The sequence below is a fragment of the Artemia franciscana genome, chromosome 13, assembly GCF_032884065.1.
Source record: "Artemia franciscana chromosome 13, ASM3288406v1, whole genome shotgun sequence".
Lineage (NCBI taxonomy): Eukaryota > Metazoa > Arthropoda > Branchiopoda > Anostraca > Artemiidae > Artemia > Artemia franciscana.
In genome coordinates, this window is record NC_088875.1 from 44,092,830 (window position 1) to 44,110,799 (window position 17,970).

The 17,970-nt window shown below is 34.4% G+C and overlaps 1 protein-coding gene across 2 annotated transcripts in view; it reads left to right on the forward strand.

The window, feature by feature from the left end:
• Positions 1-17,970, forward strand: part of LOC136034974 (junctophilin-1-like) — a 195,957-nt gene that overhangs the window by 17,225 nt on the left and 160,762 nt on the right. For both annotated transcript variants that reach the window (XM_065716536.1, XM_065716537.1), the window contains exon 2: positions 13,009-13,220. In XM_065716536.1, the coding sequence (XP_065572608.1) occupies positions 13,009-13,220 (212 nt within the window). The remainder of the gene's footprint in view (positions 1-13,008; positions 13,221-17,970) is intronic.

A 17,970-nucleotide genomic window follows, 5' to 3' on the forward strand; every position in this document is an offset into this window, starting at 1 on the left:
ACATTTGACGCTCTACACAAATCAGTTTAAATAATAAAAAAAAAGAAAAGTAAAGAGAAAAGATGAATTAATATCAAGGACGAAATATTACTCAAAAGAATTTTGGGCTTCATTTTTTTACCCAAAAAAATAAACTTCAAAAGAATTTTTAAGATTTGGAGGCTTTCTGTTTTATTTTATTGGGGGAGGGGGGTTAAATGGAAGTTGTAAATCAAAGAGGAGACATTCCCAATTTGACATTCCCAATTTAGGGTACGTGGTATCCTCAATAATAAGGATATTGCCATGCGTTTAGCTTGATTTTTTTCAAAACACAGCAAAAAAGTTAATGTTATTCACTTGATAAGCAAAAAAGTTAATCTTATTCATTTTTGCTGTTGTTTTTAGTACAAATATATCATAATTATCTGATTTGTAAATGCTTGCCTTTGAAAAAATTTCTTTGTTCTTTTTCTGTCTCCTATAAAAAGAAGGAAGTGGCAAGATAAGATTGATAGGAATAACCCCCGCTATTTGCCTGCATAACTGCTTGACCTGAGTCCCTTAAAGCTGGCCGAGAGGATTCTAATAACTGAAAAATGTCCTAAGATGATTAATTCTATCTTAGACCCTCGAGGATACTGATTCTTTTCAATAATAGGATGGATAGTACAATTTCTCTCATTTTCTCGTATCTTTTGAACAAACTGATGGATATTGGCCTCATATATTCCGGAAACAATTTTCAGAACCCTAGATAGTGCTGGTATACAATACACACACACACACACACACACACACACACACATATATATATATATATATATATATATATATATATATATATATATATATATATATATATATATATATATATATATATATATATATATATATATATATATATATATATATATATATATATATATATATATATATATATATATATATATATATATATATACATATAACACCTAGTTGGTGGGGCGCTTCGCACCCCCCAAGCCCCCCACGCGCGTAAGTCGTTACGCGCCATATTAGTTACGTGCCATTGTAGTTGTGTCCCTGTGTCCCACCTGTGAATAGGGATATATATATATATATATATATATATATATATATATATATATATATATATATATATATATATATATATATATATATATATATATATGTTTTTAACTACGTAAAACATGCAAATATACAACATTCTTCGCTGTCCCATTGTCTGTGCATATAAATAGATTGTCAGGTTTACTGACTCTTGAACATGCAACATATAATTGTCCATGGGAAAAACAATCCGTATTCAGATCTATACCTCATTATTCTAATGATGTGTCCCTGTGTCCCGGTCGTCATTTATATTCCCTGTGTCCCGGTCGTCATTTGTGTCCCAGTCGTCATTTGTGTCCCGGTGTCCCAGTTTGTAATTTCTCTTTGAGTGTCCCGGTCGTCATTTATATTCCCGGTGTCCTGGTCGTCATTTGTGCCCCGGTGTCCCGGTCTGTAATTTCTATTCGAACAATCCCTGTGTCCCGGTCGTCATTTATATATCCCGCCTGTGCCCCCGGCGTCCCCGTTGTAGTTGTGTCCCTGTGTCCCGGTCGTCATTTATATTCCCTGTGTCCCGGTCGTGATTTGTGTCCGGGTGTCCCAGTCTGTAATTTCTCTTTGAGGTTCCCGGTCGTCATTTATGTTCCCTGTGTCCCGGTCGTCATTTGTGTCCCGGTGTCCCGGTATGTAATTTCATCAGTTGATAAACATGACGTCAGTCGACAAACAACTTCATGACGCATACAGCTCAATCCTTATAATGACGTCAGTCGACAAACATGACGTCAGTCGACACACAAACATGACGTCACTCGACACACACACACAGACAACTTATTTTTATATATACGATATATATATATATATATATATATATATATATATATATATATATATATATATATATATATATATATATATATATATATATTTATGTATATATATATACATATATATATATATATATATATATATATATATATATATATATATATATATATATATATATATATATATATACTACTCCTAATACTACTACTACTACTACTACTACTACTACTACTACTACTACTACTACTACTAACAACTCACTGCAACACTAAGCCGCCTGAGACCAACACAGCTACCCTTCCAGGAACTTCCCATATCCTTTAAATCTTTATTTATAACATCCTCCCAGCGAAGATGACCTGCTTTCCGTGTAGCCCCAGACAGTTGGCCAAAAATGACAATCTTCGGCAATCTGTCATCCTTCATCCTTACAACGTGGCCAAGCCATCTCAACCTTTCTTTCATTATAGCCCTGGAAAGCGGGATTAAACTACATTTTTTTTTTACAATCTACTGTTTGAAATACGGTCGGTCAGTCGGGTACCCAGAACAATCCGTAGGGAATTTCTCTTGAAAACATCTAGTAAATTTTCATCTGCTTTTTAGGGTGCCCATGCTTCAAAGCAATATTTGACCACTGTCATCACTGTAGCTTCCAATATTCTAATCTTGGTTTGCACACTTATCTTTCTATTCTTCCAAACTTTTTCTTAACTGTTAAAAAACACCCTGAGTTTTAGTTATTCTACTTTTAACATCTTCACTGCTCCCACCGTCTTTACTATTAATACTACCAAGGTAAGTGAAGCTGCTAACCTGATCAATCTTTTCGTTACCCAACGTCACCTTTTCATCTTCACTTATTCCTCGCCTTAGTGACTTAGTCTTCTTAACATTAATTTTCAAGCCTATTCTAGTACACTGAACTCTTAAAACCTCTAAAAATTCATTCATTTTGCTCACACTTTCATCTAATATGCTTAAATCATAAGCATAATCTAAGTCCAGTAGAGTTTTTCCTCCCCATTTGATTCCATGGTCTCCAATTGCCTTTCCTCTGCTCTAGACGAAGTCCATCAAAATGATCCATATAAAGGGGGATAGAACATAATTTTGCTTAACTCCTGATTTAATACAGAACCAGTTGCTAACCTTATTTTATACCTTAACCACGGCAGTATTATTCTCGTACAATGCACAAATCACTTTAATGTGTTTTTCTGGTATACCATATATAAGACCCTTGCTAACGCTCTTCTATCAACAGAATCGAAAGCTTGCTCATAATTGATAAAACTGAGGACCAACGGTCTTTGACAACGAAGGGACTTCTCAATTTTTAACCTAAGAGTGAAAACTTGGTCGACACATCTCGCTTAAGTCAACCGTGCAGAACCTTTTTTTTTTGCATAAGATTATTGTTGATAGCAAGGAATGATCTAAGGTGATTCTAACTTGATCGTAATTATTGATTTATTTAATGATTAAATAAAAAAACAAGTTTTTTTAACTTAAAGTAAGGAGCTACATTAAAATTTAAAACAAACAGAAATTACTTCATATATGAAAGGGGCTGCTTCCTCATCAACGCCCCGCTCGTTACGCTAAAGTTTTTTACTGTTTTAAAAAGTAGAGTTGAGAGAAAGAGTCAAACTTTAGCGTAGGCGTTGAAAGAGTCAACGTGGCAATAGGATTCGTGAACTCAAAAGTCAACTTAATTCTCTTAAAGCTTCCTGCAAATTACTGTCGAAAGAACTATTGCTAATTGACTTAAAAAGCAGAAGAAAAAACTTCATCATTCACGGTCTACGAAACGAAAAGGGTAGCCAAACCCTGGAATCTAACATGAAATCATGGATCAGTGATACTTTGGGAATTTCTAGCCCTATTACAATTGACAATTTGTATAGACTGGGATCTAAAACAAGCAATAACATTACCACTAGGCGAAGCTCATCGAAAACTTGAGACGTTAAAACCAGTTTTTCTTTCCCTTAGCAACAACAAAGATGTCCAATTAATTATGCGTAATGTGGGGAAGCTTAAAGGGTCCGGAGCTCGCGTTGTGTCTGATCTTCCTCCCAAACTTAACGATATCAGGAACAGCCTCCTTGCTAAGGCTAAAGGTCTGCGCGAAGCTGGAAAATATGAGTCCTCCAGGATCAAACAAATGGGAGCGGATCTATGGTTAGAAGTATGTCACCTGAAATCTGAAAAGTGGGTAAAACACGATGACCATCATGAAGCTTCACAGTTATCAGTGAACTACAGTGCAGATTATAATGATTATTTAAAATGACTTTTATTCCTTTTAAGTGACAACAGTAGAAAGTTCTTCTTTTTTCTTTCTTTTTTTTTGATGGGGTTTTGTCGAGATAAGTGGTGATTTTTGCTGTTAGTATGGGTGATATTTTAATTTGTAGAGAAATATATATATATATATATATATATATATATATATATATATATATATATATATATATATATATATATATATATAATATATATAAATAAGTTGTCTTTGTGTCTGTGTGTCGAGTGACGTCATGTTTGTGTGTCGACTGACGTCATGTTTGTCGACTGACGTCATTATAAGGATTGAGCTGTATGCGTGATGAAGTTGTTTGTCGACTGACGTCATGTTTGTCAACTGATGAAATTACATATCGGGACACCGGGACACAAATGACGACCGGGACACAGGGAATATAAATGACGACCGGGAACCTCAAAGAGAAATTACAGACTGAGACACCCGGACACAAATCACGACCGAAACACAGGGAATGTAAATGACGACCGGGACACAGGGAAACAACTACAACGGGGACGCCGGGGGCATAGGCGGGATATATAAATGACGACCGGGACACAGGGATTGGTCGAATAGAAATTACAGACCGGGACACCGGGACACAAATGACGACCGGGACACCGGGACACAGGGAATATAAATGATGACCGGGACACTCAAAGAGAAATTACAAACTGGGACACCGGGACACAAATGACGACCGGGACACAGGGAATATAAATGACGACCGGGACACAGGGGCACATCATTAGAATAATGCGGTATAGATCTGAATACGGATTGTTTTTCCCATGGACAATTATATGTTGCATGTTCAAGAGTCAGTAAACCTGACAATCTATTTATACGCACAGACAATGGGACAGCGAAGAATGTTGTATATTTGCATGTTTTACGTAGTTAAAAAACACACATATATATATATATATATATATATATATATATATATATATATATATATATATATATATATATATATATATATATATATATATATATATATATATATATATATATATATATATATTCACAGGTGGGACACAGGGACACAACTACAATGGCGCGTAATTAATATGGCGCGTAACGACTTACGCGCGGGGGGGGGGGGGGGGGCTTGGGGGCGCGAAGCGTCCCACCAACTAGGCGTTGGTGGGCCCCCCCAACAGCTAGTATGTATATATGTATATATATATTTATATATATATTTGTTTCTTTCTTTATTTGTTTCTATATATTTGTTTCAACAGCTAGTATGTATATATGTATATATATATATATATATATATATATATATATATATATATATATTTTGTTTCTTTCTTTTTTTCTGGTCGTCATCATGGTTTGTTTAAAAATCAAATACGATCTAGCCGTAATAATCATGGTCCTTTTTTTGTCTTTTGTTGTCTTCTATTTTATTCTTTTTGTTTTTTATTGTAGATCTAGATCAGGTTCTTAAATGTGCAACTCTATTTTATTGCGTTCAGTTATTAATTTTCCTTTCTTTGCCGTTTTGCCTGCCCCACTTGGGGGCGCGTCCAGTGATTATTTATCTACTAAGAATTAATGTCTAAATTTACAAATGTTGGGAATAGACTTGATTGGCTAGAGGTGGATCCGCTTGACCTTAAACAAATTCTAGCGAATGATTTAGTGAAAGAAGACTTTGGTAATATGGACGAATCTGTGGCGGCTCTCCCCAAGAATAAATATATTAACAATGATGATATAGATCATGTAGCTACTCCAGGTTCATTTTGGTCAATATTCTGGAATTGTCGTGGTCTTATGAGTAAAATGGATTTTCTATTGGCGTTTCTTTCCAGTCATGACATTTTGTTGATTGGGGTATGTGAAACATTTCTTTGTAATAATCTCTCTTCTTCAGTCCAAATTCAGGGTTATAATTTTTCTGAAAAATCACGAGTATCAACAAATAAAGGAGGAATCGGGTGTTATGTACGTAATGATATTCATTCGCGAAAAATAACAGATTTTGATGACTTATATGAGGAAATGAAAGTTGAATTTTTAATTTTACAATTGAAAATACATAATGAGAATGTTGCCTGTTGCATTTGTTATAAGCCCCCTCATGTATCACCCTCTTCTTTTTAGTCATCACTCAATACCCTCATGAAGCTAATATCGCGCAAGTTCAGAAGGGTAATTTTGATGGGAGACTTCAACGTCAATTTGATTTATGATTCACATCAGACAACAGATAAAGAAATGAATGAGTGTAGACTTAGCAAAAATGCGATGGATTTTCTATCGATGTGTCTGTCGCATTGTTTATTACCACTTTGTAGCATCACCTACAAGAGTAACTGCAACGTCGGCATCACTGGCATCACTGATTGACAATATTGTGACGAATTTCGAGACACATCTAATAAGGATAGTGTTGGTGGACTATTCTGATCATTTGATCATGTTGTTTTCTGAATGAAAAAGTGAGCTTAAACCGAATAAAAAAAAATTTCCAAAAAGTCACGGTTACTCAATAAAAATACGCTACGACTATTAAAAGAAAGATTAAGTATTATGAATGATAATGGACCTTTCGAATCTGAGGATTTGAGCCACGTCATTGATTTATTTTTAAAGCAGTTAAAGGAAATATTAGATGAAACATGCCCGGTGAAAAAAATTGGTCAGAGACGTTATCAATCTCCTAATAAGCCGTGGATAACCGAAGGCATGCTACGATCTATAAGGTTTAAAAATCAGTTATTCAAGAGGCAACTTAACTGTCCATCTGATGAAAATATATCTGAATTTAAAAGGTATAAAAGTCAATTGTCAAAAATTTTTCGTTTGGAAAAAAGGAATTATTATGAACGAGAGTTTGAGAAAGTTCGTTTCTCTCCGAAAAAGACTTGGTTTCTAATTAACGAATGCCTTAGTAAGAGGAAGGACCAAAGTTTTCCAGATGAAATGTGCATGCCTGAAAATCAAGTACCTCTTAATAATAAGAAGGAAATAGTAGATTCCCTAAACCGGCATTTTGCTTAAATAGGAGAAAAAAACTGCCGAGTCTACTGCCTCATCAGGGTAAAAAAGTCAAAATAAAAATGACTTTAGAAATTTCCTTCCGCCATCACATGATAAGTCAATATTTTTAACCCCGGTTTCTGAACAAGAATTAAAGAATGTAGCTACTCTTTTGAAAAATGGTCATTCTGAGGGTATTGATGGATCATCGACATTTCTGTTGAAAGAAATACTCCCCCAAATTTCGCACATTTTATGTCATATAATAAACCTGGCATTTAAAAATGGGACGTTTCCTTCGTCGTTAAAAGACTCAAGAATATTGGCTCTTTACAAAGGAGGAGAGAAAACAAATCCATCAAATTATAAGCCTATATCGCCCCTGTCGGCTTTTTCTAAAATACTTGAACGTTGTCTGTATAATAGAATAGTGCGTTTTTTAGATCATTTTGAAATGATAAATCACCTTCAGTTCAAATTTCGCAAATATCACTTTACCAATCATGCGGTCCTACTACTAACACAGTATGTCCATGATATTCTTGACCGTGGAGAAATTCCATCTTCCATTTTTCGTGACATTAAAAAAGCGTTTGATTCAATATCTCATGATATTTTAATACATAATTTGGATCATTACGGTATAAGAGGGCCAGCAAAATCCCTAATAGCATCTTATATTAAGGACCGTTCTCAGTATGTTAATGGAGGTGATGTTTCATCTGAAATGACTCGTCAATCTAATACTCCTGGTGTCCAGCAAGGGTCAATACTTGGTCCCCTACTTTTCTTAATTCATGTGAACGACCTGAATAATTCAATGAGAATATTTGGTTTAAATTTGCAATTTGCGGATGACACTGCGTGTACTGTCGCAGGGAAAGATGTATACATCTGGATACAGGAAGCTCGTGGAAGTCTCAATTTAATACTCTATTCTATGCCTGAGATATTGCATCCTTGCTATTTTTACGACCTGGATACAATTAGCCTCTTTTATTTAGCTCGATAGTAGAAGTAGTAGTAATACCAGTAGTAGTAGTAATGGTAGCAATAGTCCTGAGAGTTTAAACTTAACGCACTAGCCCATTCCTAGGATACTGCTGATACTCCCATTTGCAAACCTGTATGAATATAGTGTTTTTTCACTCAGTTTTTCACCGAAATCGAAAGTATAGACTTTCGCTGCAAGTTTCAAATTAATACAGCACTGCAATTCTGAGATATTGTGTCTATGTCATTTTGACAACCTAGATGCAACTAAACTCTTTTGATCTGGTTCAATTTTAGTATTAACACTAGTAATAATAGTAGCATTAGTAGTAGTAGTAGTAGTAGTGATAGCATTGGTAGTAGTAGTAGTAGCAGTAGTAGCAGAAGTAGTAGTAGTAGTTGTAATAGTAGTAGTAGTAGTAGTAGTAGTATTAGTAGTAGTAGCATTAGTAGCAGTTGTAGTAGTAGTAGTAGTAGTAGTAGTAGTAGTAGTAGTAGTAGTAGTAGTAGTAGTAGTAGTAGTAGCAGCTGCCCCGAAAGTTTTAGCTTTTTCAGTTTAATACCCTAAGCTGTTGCTAAGATCATTCTGATACAACGTCTTGACAACCTACATGCACATAGTGTTTTTGTTTTTTATTTAGTTCAACATCCCCTTTAATACACCTCAAAAGTTTCCTCTTAGTACCCTTTGTCTCTTTTGAGACCCACGCTCAAAGACCCCTTTTCGAATAAAATAACCTATATGAAAACAACGGGCAACTTGCAGAACTTGCAGTCTTTGTCCCAAGTCCCATGGAGGGGGGGGGCATGTTATCACTGGAGACATAATTATTTGATTTTTTAACCACTTGAAACAAAATAGCCATCTTAAGTATTTGATTGGTGGGATGGGAATTCAAAGGGGCGTGGGAGAGGGGCTATTTTTCTCTCCGATCATTTTTGAATCTTAAAAACGTGCTACAGCTTTTAATTCCCAATTGAATGAGCCCCTCCGAACTTTGACGACAATTGGTTTGATAAGATCATCCCTGGGAAGAAAATAAATGACAGATAGAGGCCACTTTGATCTTTACTTAAGCAGTGTTACTGCCTTAGCAATGAAAAATAAACTTATTGAAACTGCAGTAGTTCTAACGACCAAAGTATATTAAATTTAATAGTTAAATAATTGTCGTTAGTCTCATTGTTTCCAACATTTTATTCCTTAATTAAAAGTACTTCAGTGATATTGAAACTTGAAATAGCTCTTCCTGGTTCATCCTGGTTCAGACTATTTTACACACATAATTATTTCCCTTGCCTTAGGAAACTTCAAGGCAGAAGTCAAATTCCATTGTTCAAAAGATGGTTAGTTTTTCAGTGACTTTCTTGTCAAAGTGCTCCAGTGAAGATGTTTGGAACTATTGTGTCAGAGGAATAATCAATTTAGACCAGCTAAACTTGTCTTTTACTTTTAACTCTGTTTAAAATTGTGACAATCAAAGCAAAATAGCAAAATTCTGCGTTGTTGTATATAGGAGCTTGAAACTTCTACAGTAGAGATAACGCTGATTCTGATGATGAGATTTTCATCAAAATTCCATGAATTTTAGGACTTGTTTTCCCCCTATTTAAAAAATCTCAAAAATTTTCTCAGGGTAGTTTCTTTTAATGAGTAACACTAAACTTTGTAATTCTTATATACTTGGAATAAGCATAATGAGCTGATTCTTTTGATGTATCTATTGATATAAAGATTCTGCTTTTAGAGTTTCGGTTAAAATTGAGCCAAATTGCTCCTTACTTGTAGTTCTTTTCCATAAATTGTTTGAAAGTACTGGATTAATGCTTGATTGATTGTTCTTCTTCTTCTTCTTTTTCTTCGTACTACCCATGGAATCGAGATTTCAAATTTAATGCTTTAAAATGGGCTACAAACTTTACTGTCTTCTATATATTTTGAATAAATACCTTCATAAAATAGGCACTATTTTTGAAATCTTTGCAAAATAACAGCTGAAATGTAGTTACTGATGCAAATTTATTTGGATAACTTGATTTGGACAAATGAAGCATGATCAGCTTTCAATATTGGTATTTCAGTCAAACTTTTTCATAATTTTAACTATTCCATCTTACGTGTCAGTTTAGCTTTCCATTAGAAATTTGACACTAATGCCTGAAACACACCAGTCACACATTTTGATAAGAAGCTAATATTTATGAATGCTATTGTGAATGATATTGTTCTCGATTTAACATCACATTTATATTTCAGAAATGGTATGGCTAGACGCTGGTTCGAAAAGCTCGTATCAGCACTAGTTTTTTCAAGTATTTTTTGCTAATACTATATCTTTGTGTCAATTTTAAGAATCCTGTTACAGATACAAAAACTACTGTTCCAAGCCTCCATGTTTTCTCATTTCAAATAATCGTTCCTTAGCTCTTGACTGTGATTGACCAATCACAGATTTTATGCTGGAAAGTTGAACAATGTTCAATTCGAGAAATTAGAAGCAGCATACACGACGGGCGCGGTAATTCTTCGTAATTTTGATTTTATTGTTTTGTGACTACAATGTAACACAGGCATAAATTTCTCAAACGATAACAGCAGAACAAAACTAAGACTCGTTAGATGGCATTGCTTACACTGAGTGACCAGCTCAAGTCTCTAGTTTTATTACGCTTTGCTTGCATTTAATTATTTAAGAGGCAATATAACATCTTTAACAACAAAGGCTTTCAGGGAGAATGTGTAAAAGAATTATAACATTAAAAAAGGTTGCTATTTTTACGTCTGTAATGTTGCCAAACTGTCAAGACGAAGTGACAGTGGCTTAGTGAATCATACAAAAAAAGATGAATTGAATCATAACTAGGCGCATTGCTTTTCTTTATGTGCCAGCTATCTGGGATCTAGACAAGGCAGCAACAAAAAAAAATCGGGGAGGGGCATAGCATATTTTTCAGATTTAACTCTATGAGTCTTTTGATCCTTTTTTCTAGTGAAAATTTTTCTTGGCAAGGAATGCATATCATTCATTCCATATCAGGTTTAATAGCAATATGTATAATAGCAGTATGTATAATAGCAATATTTATAATATCAATATGCATAATAGCAATATGTATAATAGCAATATGTATAATAGCAAAATGTATAATAGTAATATGTATAATAGCAAAATGTATAATATAAACAAACTTGCATTAGACTCCCCTTCGCTCTTTTTGCTCTGTTTGCGACGCATCGAGACTATATTTGGTCGTTTAGGTTCACTACCTTCAAATTCATAAATTTCGGGCCAAATATTTAAAAGGAAAAGGCAAATAAACATTTTGTGCTCTTGAAAACTTTTGACTAAGAAGTGGTTCCGTCGGCAGAGATAAAAACTTTATGATTTCTTTAAAAATCCATTTTTTTATTTTCAATTAAATTTCTAAGTGATGAGAGTGACATCTCCTTAGACACTGATCCAAAACATCCAAACTTTTTTTCAAACCCTGAATAACCGATCAAAAGGAAGTTACATACGAAAGTTTCGTTTCTTTTTTTGAGGAATCCCATTTCAAAGCTTTTCTTAAAGATAATTACTTCTAACTGATTAAAACAAAGAAAAAACGCACATATCCACTGTCTGCAAGAAAATCAGTTCGTATCCCTAAATATCTAAAACTAAAACTAAAATTTGAAATTACTAATAGAAATCTTCTCCACTAAAATTAAATATCTAAATTTTCGTTTGGGATTAAACGACGGATAGTGAGATTATCTTTTTTTTTGACAAAAAAAATATTTCGAGATATGCAAGCTTGGTGTAGAAAAGAAAATTTAGGCCCAATCTTTTTTTTTTCAGAACTAAGCTCAAATTAACTGCATTCAGTTTTCATGGCTCGGCAATTTTTTCTTTTTTAAGGCAAAGTCTTGTCCCTTCATTCAGTTTTTTAAACTCCATTAGCTACAAAGTATTTTGAGCCTGCAAGAATAAGTCCAAGTTTGATGTTTTTTTCTATTTTACTTTTCTAATTTTGATGAGCAGAAAAGGATGTGTATTTTCCACTCCACTTTATGTATGTAGCTTCTATCCAAAGTTAAATTAAGGTGGCATTAAGGTAAAAATTTCAGGAGATGTTGGGATGTATGTTGAAAAAAAAAATCAAAACGGACTGTATACAGAGAAGTTGTTCAAAGGGCATATCAGCAGCGTCTCAGGAATGACTGAGGGTATTAAACCTAAGCTTTCAGTGCTAATACTCCTTCTGCAACTACTATTTATGCTACCACTGGCAATACTACTACTGCTACTGCTGTAACTATCTAAGACGGTGCCTGCATGTGTTATTGACTATTTGCAACTGTGAGTCTGACTGACTAAGACTCCAACTATTTGTGACTGCAACTCTGACTCCTTGAAACATTCGATTGTGACTATATGTTGACTTGACTGTTACAGCTACTTGTGTTGACAACCCCTTGGACTAAGAAATTGGAAAACACTTGAACAGTATAATTAGAAAAAAAAACTTTTTTATGACTACCCAATTCCGCTTTCAATGTACGTTTATACCGAATTTTTACAGAAATCATCAAAATGAAAAAAAATCCTACTATAGGCCTTAGATTCTTCTGATCCTCCAGAGGAGATTTGAAAATGCACGAAGAGTTGCCAATCATCTTTCACAGATGAGGCCACCCAGATTCTTTTCCTTTTGTTGATCTAAAGACCTTGTATCCTAAACTAAAATCATATAGACAAATTAATAGTACTTTTTTCCTAAAAATATTATTTAGAATAAAAAGCTGCTAATACTGTGTGAACAACTTTTCAAGAAACAATTTCATTTTTTTGCAGTGGAAGTACATATGAGGGCCAGTGGCAAAATGGAAAACGTCATGGAATTGGCGTTGAATTACGAGGTCGGTGGCTGTATCGAGGAGAATGGACTGCAGGGCTCAAGGGGAGGTATGGGGTAAGACAGTCAACAAGCTCTAATGCTAAATATGAAGGAACCTGGGCCAATGGCTTGCAAGACGGCTATGGTACTGAAACGTATGCTGATGCGGGTAAGTTTTTTTTTTCCATCTTAAGTTCCAAATATTTTTCTCAATTCCAGAAAAGCGGTATATGTGCACAGCAGAGAGTATATTTTTTATTATTCCTGTGTAAATTTTATAATAAAAAAACAAAGCAAATATGAATCTTACATTGCAGAGGTGTCTGTTTAATGTGCATGATGCTGACATTGCCTCTATTGACATTGACAACGACAAAATTTTAAGATTACAGAAAAATAAATATTCATTTTTATATAATGGTGTTACTGCCTTTATAGAAGTTTTTCCTAATTCTTAAGTGTCTTAGATACTTCGCAATTAGTTTTATGAAGAAATATAAATGTGGTTTCTGGCAAATCGAATATCAGTCAAACTTGATGGGAAGTATCCAGGTACTGTCCTCTTAGGAGTTCGTGCTTAAGACAACATGGGACGAGAGGAAATTTAAAATCTCCCCGCCAAGATCTTCATCAGAAGGTAGGAACGTACTGAAAGGAGGCCCAAGAAAGGAGCATCCCCCCAAAAAAAATTATGTATACATACATACCAGATGGGTTGAAGGTAGGATGTTAAAAAGATATGGAAGTTAGAAATCACAAGTTCCAGTTATGCATTATGTAGACGAAGGCCTTATTCAGTGAAGGCCTTATCGGGAGCGGAAACAGTGGTCCCTATATGTGTGTTGTTTTGCTAGACATGAATGACTATTAGTCAAATCTACTATTTTACGTGCTATTGTTGCCCTTTGAAGGCAGGGCTTAAGTCAACCTCTCTGGGAGAGCAGGAACGGCAACCATAAGCTCTTGTTAGAATGACATCAACCAGGAAATGTAATCAAACCTCAATAATAGTCAATAGTCTTATTAGCATTCTCCAATAAAACCATAATTTTAATCAATTACGGTCATAGGCAAGTCCACCAGAAAGGGAATGTTGTATTCTGGCCAAAGTTGTTGAGAATTGAAAGTGAGTAGCGACTGAGTCTTTCTGGTATTTTTTTTTACATAACGTGACTTCAGCAGAGGGACAGTATTCCTGAAATATTAGCATCAGGGAATGGAAATCTCACCCAAGGTTGGCTCTATATATTTGCTAGCCAATATATATTAGTCACCCAAGGAAAAATGATATATTTGCCCTAATACTGCGTTTCTGAGGTCCTTGCCCGACTCATCCTTTGTGGAGTAGGAGATCTTCTATTCTTATCATCATAATATATCGATATAGGGCTGCCAGACATAAACAAAAATTAATGGGAAGTAAAAGCCGGTGTCGTAATTGTACTTTTTGGGGCCTGTAGCCAATTTTACCCTTCTGGTTTATTGGGAGGGAGTGGGATGAGTTTTTGTAATCGGCGCATTCGCCAGAACGGGTTTCCACCGAAATTTTGTCGAAAGAAGGTGGTAATATTTATGTTCTAACTTTTTTAGAGTGCAAATACACTTGATGCTAAACATAAATGGAATTCGGGTTTATAAGTGTTGTCTTTTGAATTATTTATCGCGGTAGTACGAGTGCAAAAATATTTCTACAAACAGTGAAAATTTCAGCAGATAAAAGAACAATTTGTGAGCAATTATACGAGATTCTACAGGAAAACGCAGATTTGAGGGGCAATGCAGCACTACGTTATAGCCAGAGGGAAACTAGCTATTCTGTCATGTGATAAGAGAAATGTGTTAGTAATTAGTCTAATTGACGGCTATTCTGCATTCTCAGATAGAAACACTGACATTGTGTTTTATTTACATGAGCCCTGGGATATCCTAGACACTAAGCATAGTTTACAAGCCCTATCCCGTCAGTTCAAGAAATTAGAGTGTAAATTGGAGGAATCACTAAATAAGCGGATTGACACTCTTTTTGGCTTACCGGTGAAGTCTACCAAAAATAAAAATTTGTTACTTGACATTTTTTTAGCTTGGGATTTCATATTATCACAGACTAGGGAGGAACAATAAGTCTACGAATCAAGGTTAGAATATTGGAAAGCACGGCAATAAAACTGGTCTAATATGAACCTGAAACGAGGGAGATTTGTTAAATGTTTTCCAGAGAACTTCCAGTTAATAATAAGTTTCTTGGACAATTTGGATATCCACTACGTCTTTTGATTTTGGTAAATATCCCGTTTAACGTTCCCTTGAAAATCCAAATTAAGAACTTTAGCAATACTTGATGCTTTTACAGATATACAACACCTGGTAACTTGGATACACATATTATTTTGAGATTTAGTTCAAAAAATCCCTATAGGTTCCCTGAAGCTCTGAATTTAATTTCATTGGCTGTTCCTGAGATATAACGGATGCGCCATTTTAAAAACCTAGATGCGTATCCTGGAACGTTGCAGATAATATCTTTTGACGACGTGAGTGAACACGGTGTCTTTTGACTTAATTCAACATTCCCTCAAAGTTTCAGCTTAATAACTTAAACCGTTCATGATATATTGTCAATGTCCCATTTTGACAAAATGGATGCACTTGAATTCTTTTAATTTAGTTCAATTTCCCCTTTTAAATTCCACGAAAATTTTGAATCTAATCCACACAGCCGTTCCTGAGATTCTGCATTTACGCCCTTTTAAGAATATGGATCAACACCATATCTTTTGATTTTATTCAACATCCCAGTCAATTTTCCCCGAAAGTTTAAACTTAATAGACTTAGCTGTTCATGAAATATTGCTAATACGCCCTTTTGACAAACTGGTTGCTCATAGCGTCTTTCGATTAATTTTAACATACTCTCAAAGTTTCGACTAATAACCCTTAAGAATGTACATAGAGTCTAAATAATTAGTTTGGTTGTGTTCCCTTTTCTAATAATGGGGTTGTAATAATGTCAACTTTAAGGCTATACTATTTGTTTACTCGTTTAATTTTCTTACAAGCACATTTATAGTAAATACCAGACTGATTTCACATCATTTTGCTACCCGGAAATTAGCAACGTTAAATGATATTAATACGTCTAAAATTTAGACGTTAAATGATCTTCCCCGGGTGGTGATGTGGTAATTTAATAAGAGATTTATTTCCCATAAATCAGTACTTAAAATGGGTACCTGGAGAAATCTAGGGAAAAACACGGAAATGATTCCCCCCCAGCCATATAGTGCACTCTCGGCCGAAATCAGAGAATCAAGAGATCGGTATCTGTGCTACGCGGATCATTTGGTCAGCTTGTAAAAAAAAGTATTTTATTTAAATTATTTTGACCAGAAATACCATTTAAAGATTATTTTCTCATTCTCCCTCTATTTTCTTTTTTAAGAATATGTTTTTTCTTGTCTTGTAACATTTATATCGCAATTTTTAAAATCTTTGATTCTACTATCCTTCTAATACTTTATATTCTTGGAAATTACAAGGTGAATAGTAGAGCATAAGAAAACATACAACAAAATTAAAAAACGATTGCTTTCACTTTTAAAACCCTTAATTTCTTAAGGGTTAAAATTAATATTTTACTACTTTCTTTCCTCAAACCTAAACAGTCAGTATCATCTGGTGTGAACCTTAGAAATCCAGAAAAATGAATTCTTAGACAACAATAAATCTGTGATAATGATTTCGGACACGATCTTTCGGTAACTTTGGTATTTAAAAGATATGTAAGATTTGACCGAAAAAAATTCATGTCAGACATGTAACATAAAGTGTTAAATGCTTGGAATCTAGACTTTAGGAAAAGAAATTTTTGGACGCCTATCCCCTTCGTCATAAGGTGTAAATGCAAATCCTCTCAACTTTTCAAACCAAATTTTGTCTAGAGCCACAAAAATATACACTTTACCTGTAGATTTCAAACATAGAAGTAGTGAATTGCGGCTACCCTAATCATCTCATAAGGGGGGATATACTCACCACTGGCAATAGTGACTTTTTGACTGCTTAAAGCCGTATATGAATTTTTTTTAAAGTCACACTTGCAAGGATTATGTCTTGAAAAGCTTCCTTTCTTCTGACTCGAATGGAGAAAGTTTCAAAATTTTGAATTTGTGAATTTTTAATAAAAACATTTTCGAAAAAAAGTACCTCTTAGAAAAAGTAAACTCTTTTTTTGAAGATTCCAAATATTTAAAATTCTGTGGAAATTGTCAATTGATGTTATAAATTTGCCCGGAACTTCCTCAATGAGGCACTTAGGTTCCCTAAAAGTAATATAACTGAACTTCTTACCAAGGACCAGCGGGTGTATAAGAAAATATCCCCATATCACGTATATATTTTTAGGGATTTAGCAGTATTGTGGAAGGTGCCTGTATAAACAGGACTTTAAAGAAAAATCTTACATTATATTCAAAGAGGCTTACAAGATTAGGCCATACGAGTCAAAGAGTTTTTACTGCAGAAAGACACACAAAGAGGGAGCCCCTGATTTAAAGATTTGGTAATGTCAGTATCTTATGTTTCTTCTATCTAGTTTAACTTTTAAAATAGATATTTGAACAATTCCTACAGGTGTTCCAATTACAAATACTTAAGATTATTAAGCATTAATATTCGTAATGTATTTATTGCCTTTCAATTGTTGAAAAAAGGCATAAGAGAACATGAGCATAACCAGAACTGTGTCAGTGGCCAAAAAATATATGGAATATTGAAGCAGAAATGAAAAAACAATGATTAAAATATTTGCTTCACAAACAAGTGGGGAGAGGGCTAATTCATTGGTGTAATTCCAAAAACCGAAATCTGGAGAGAGCAAGCTCATTTTCTAAATAGAGAGTAAAACTGAGCCAAGTTAAGCC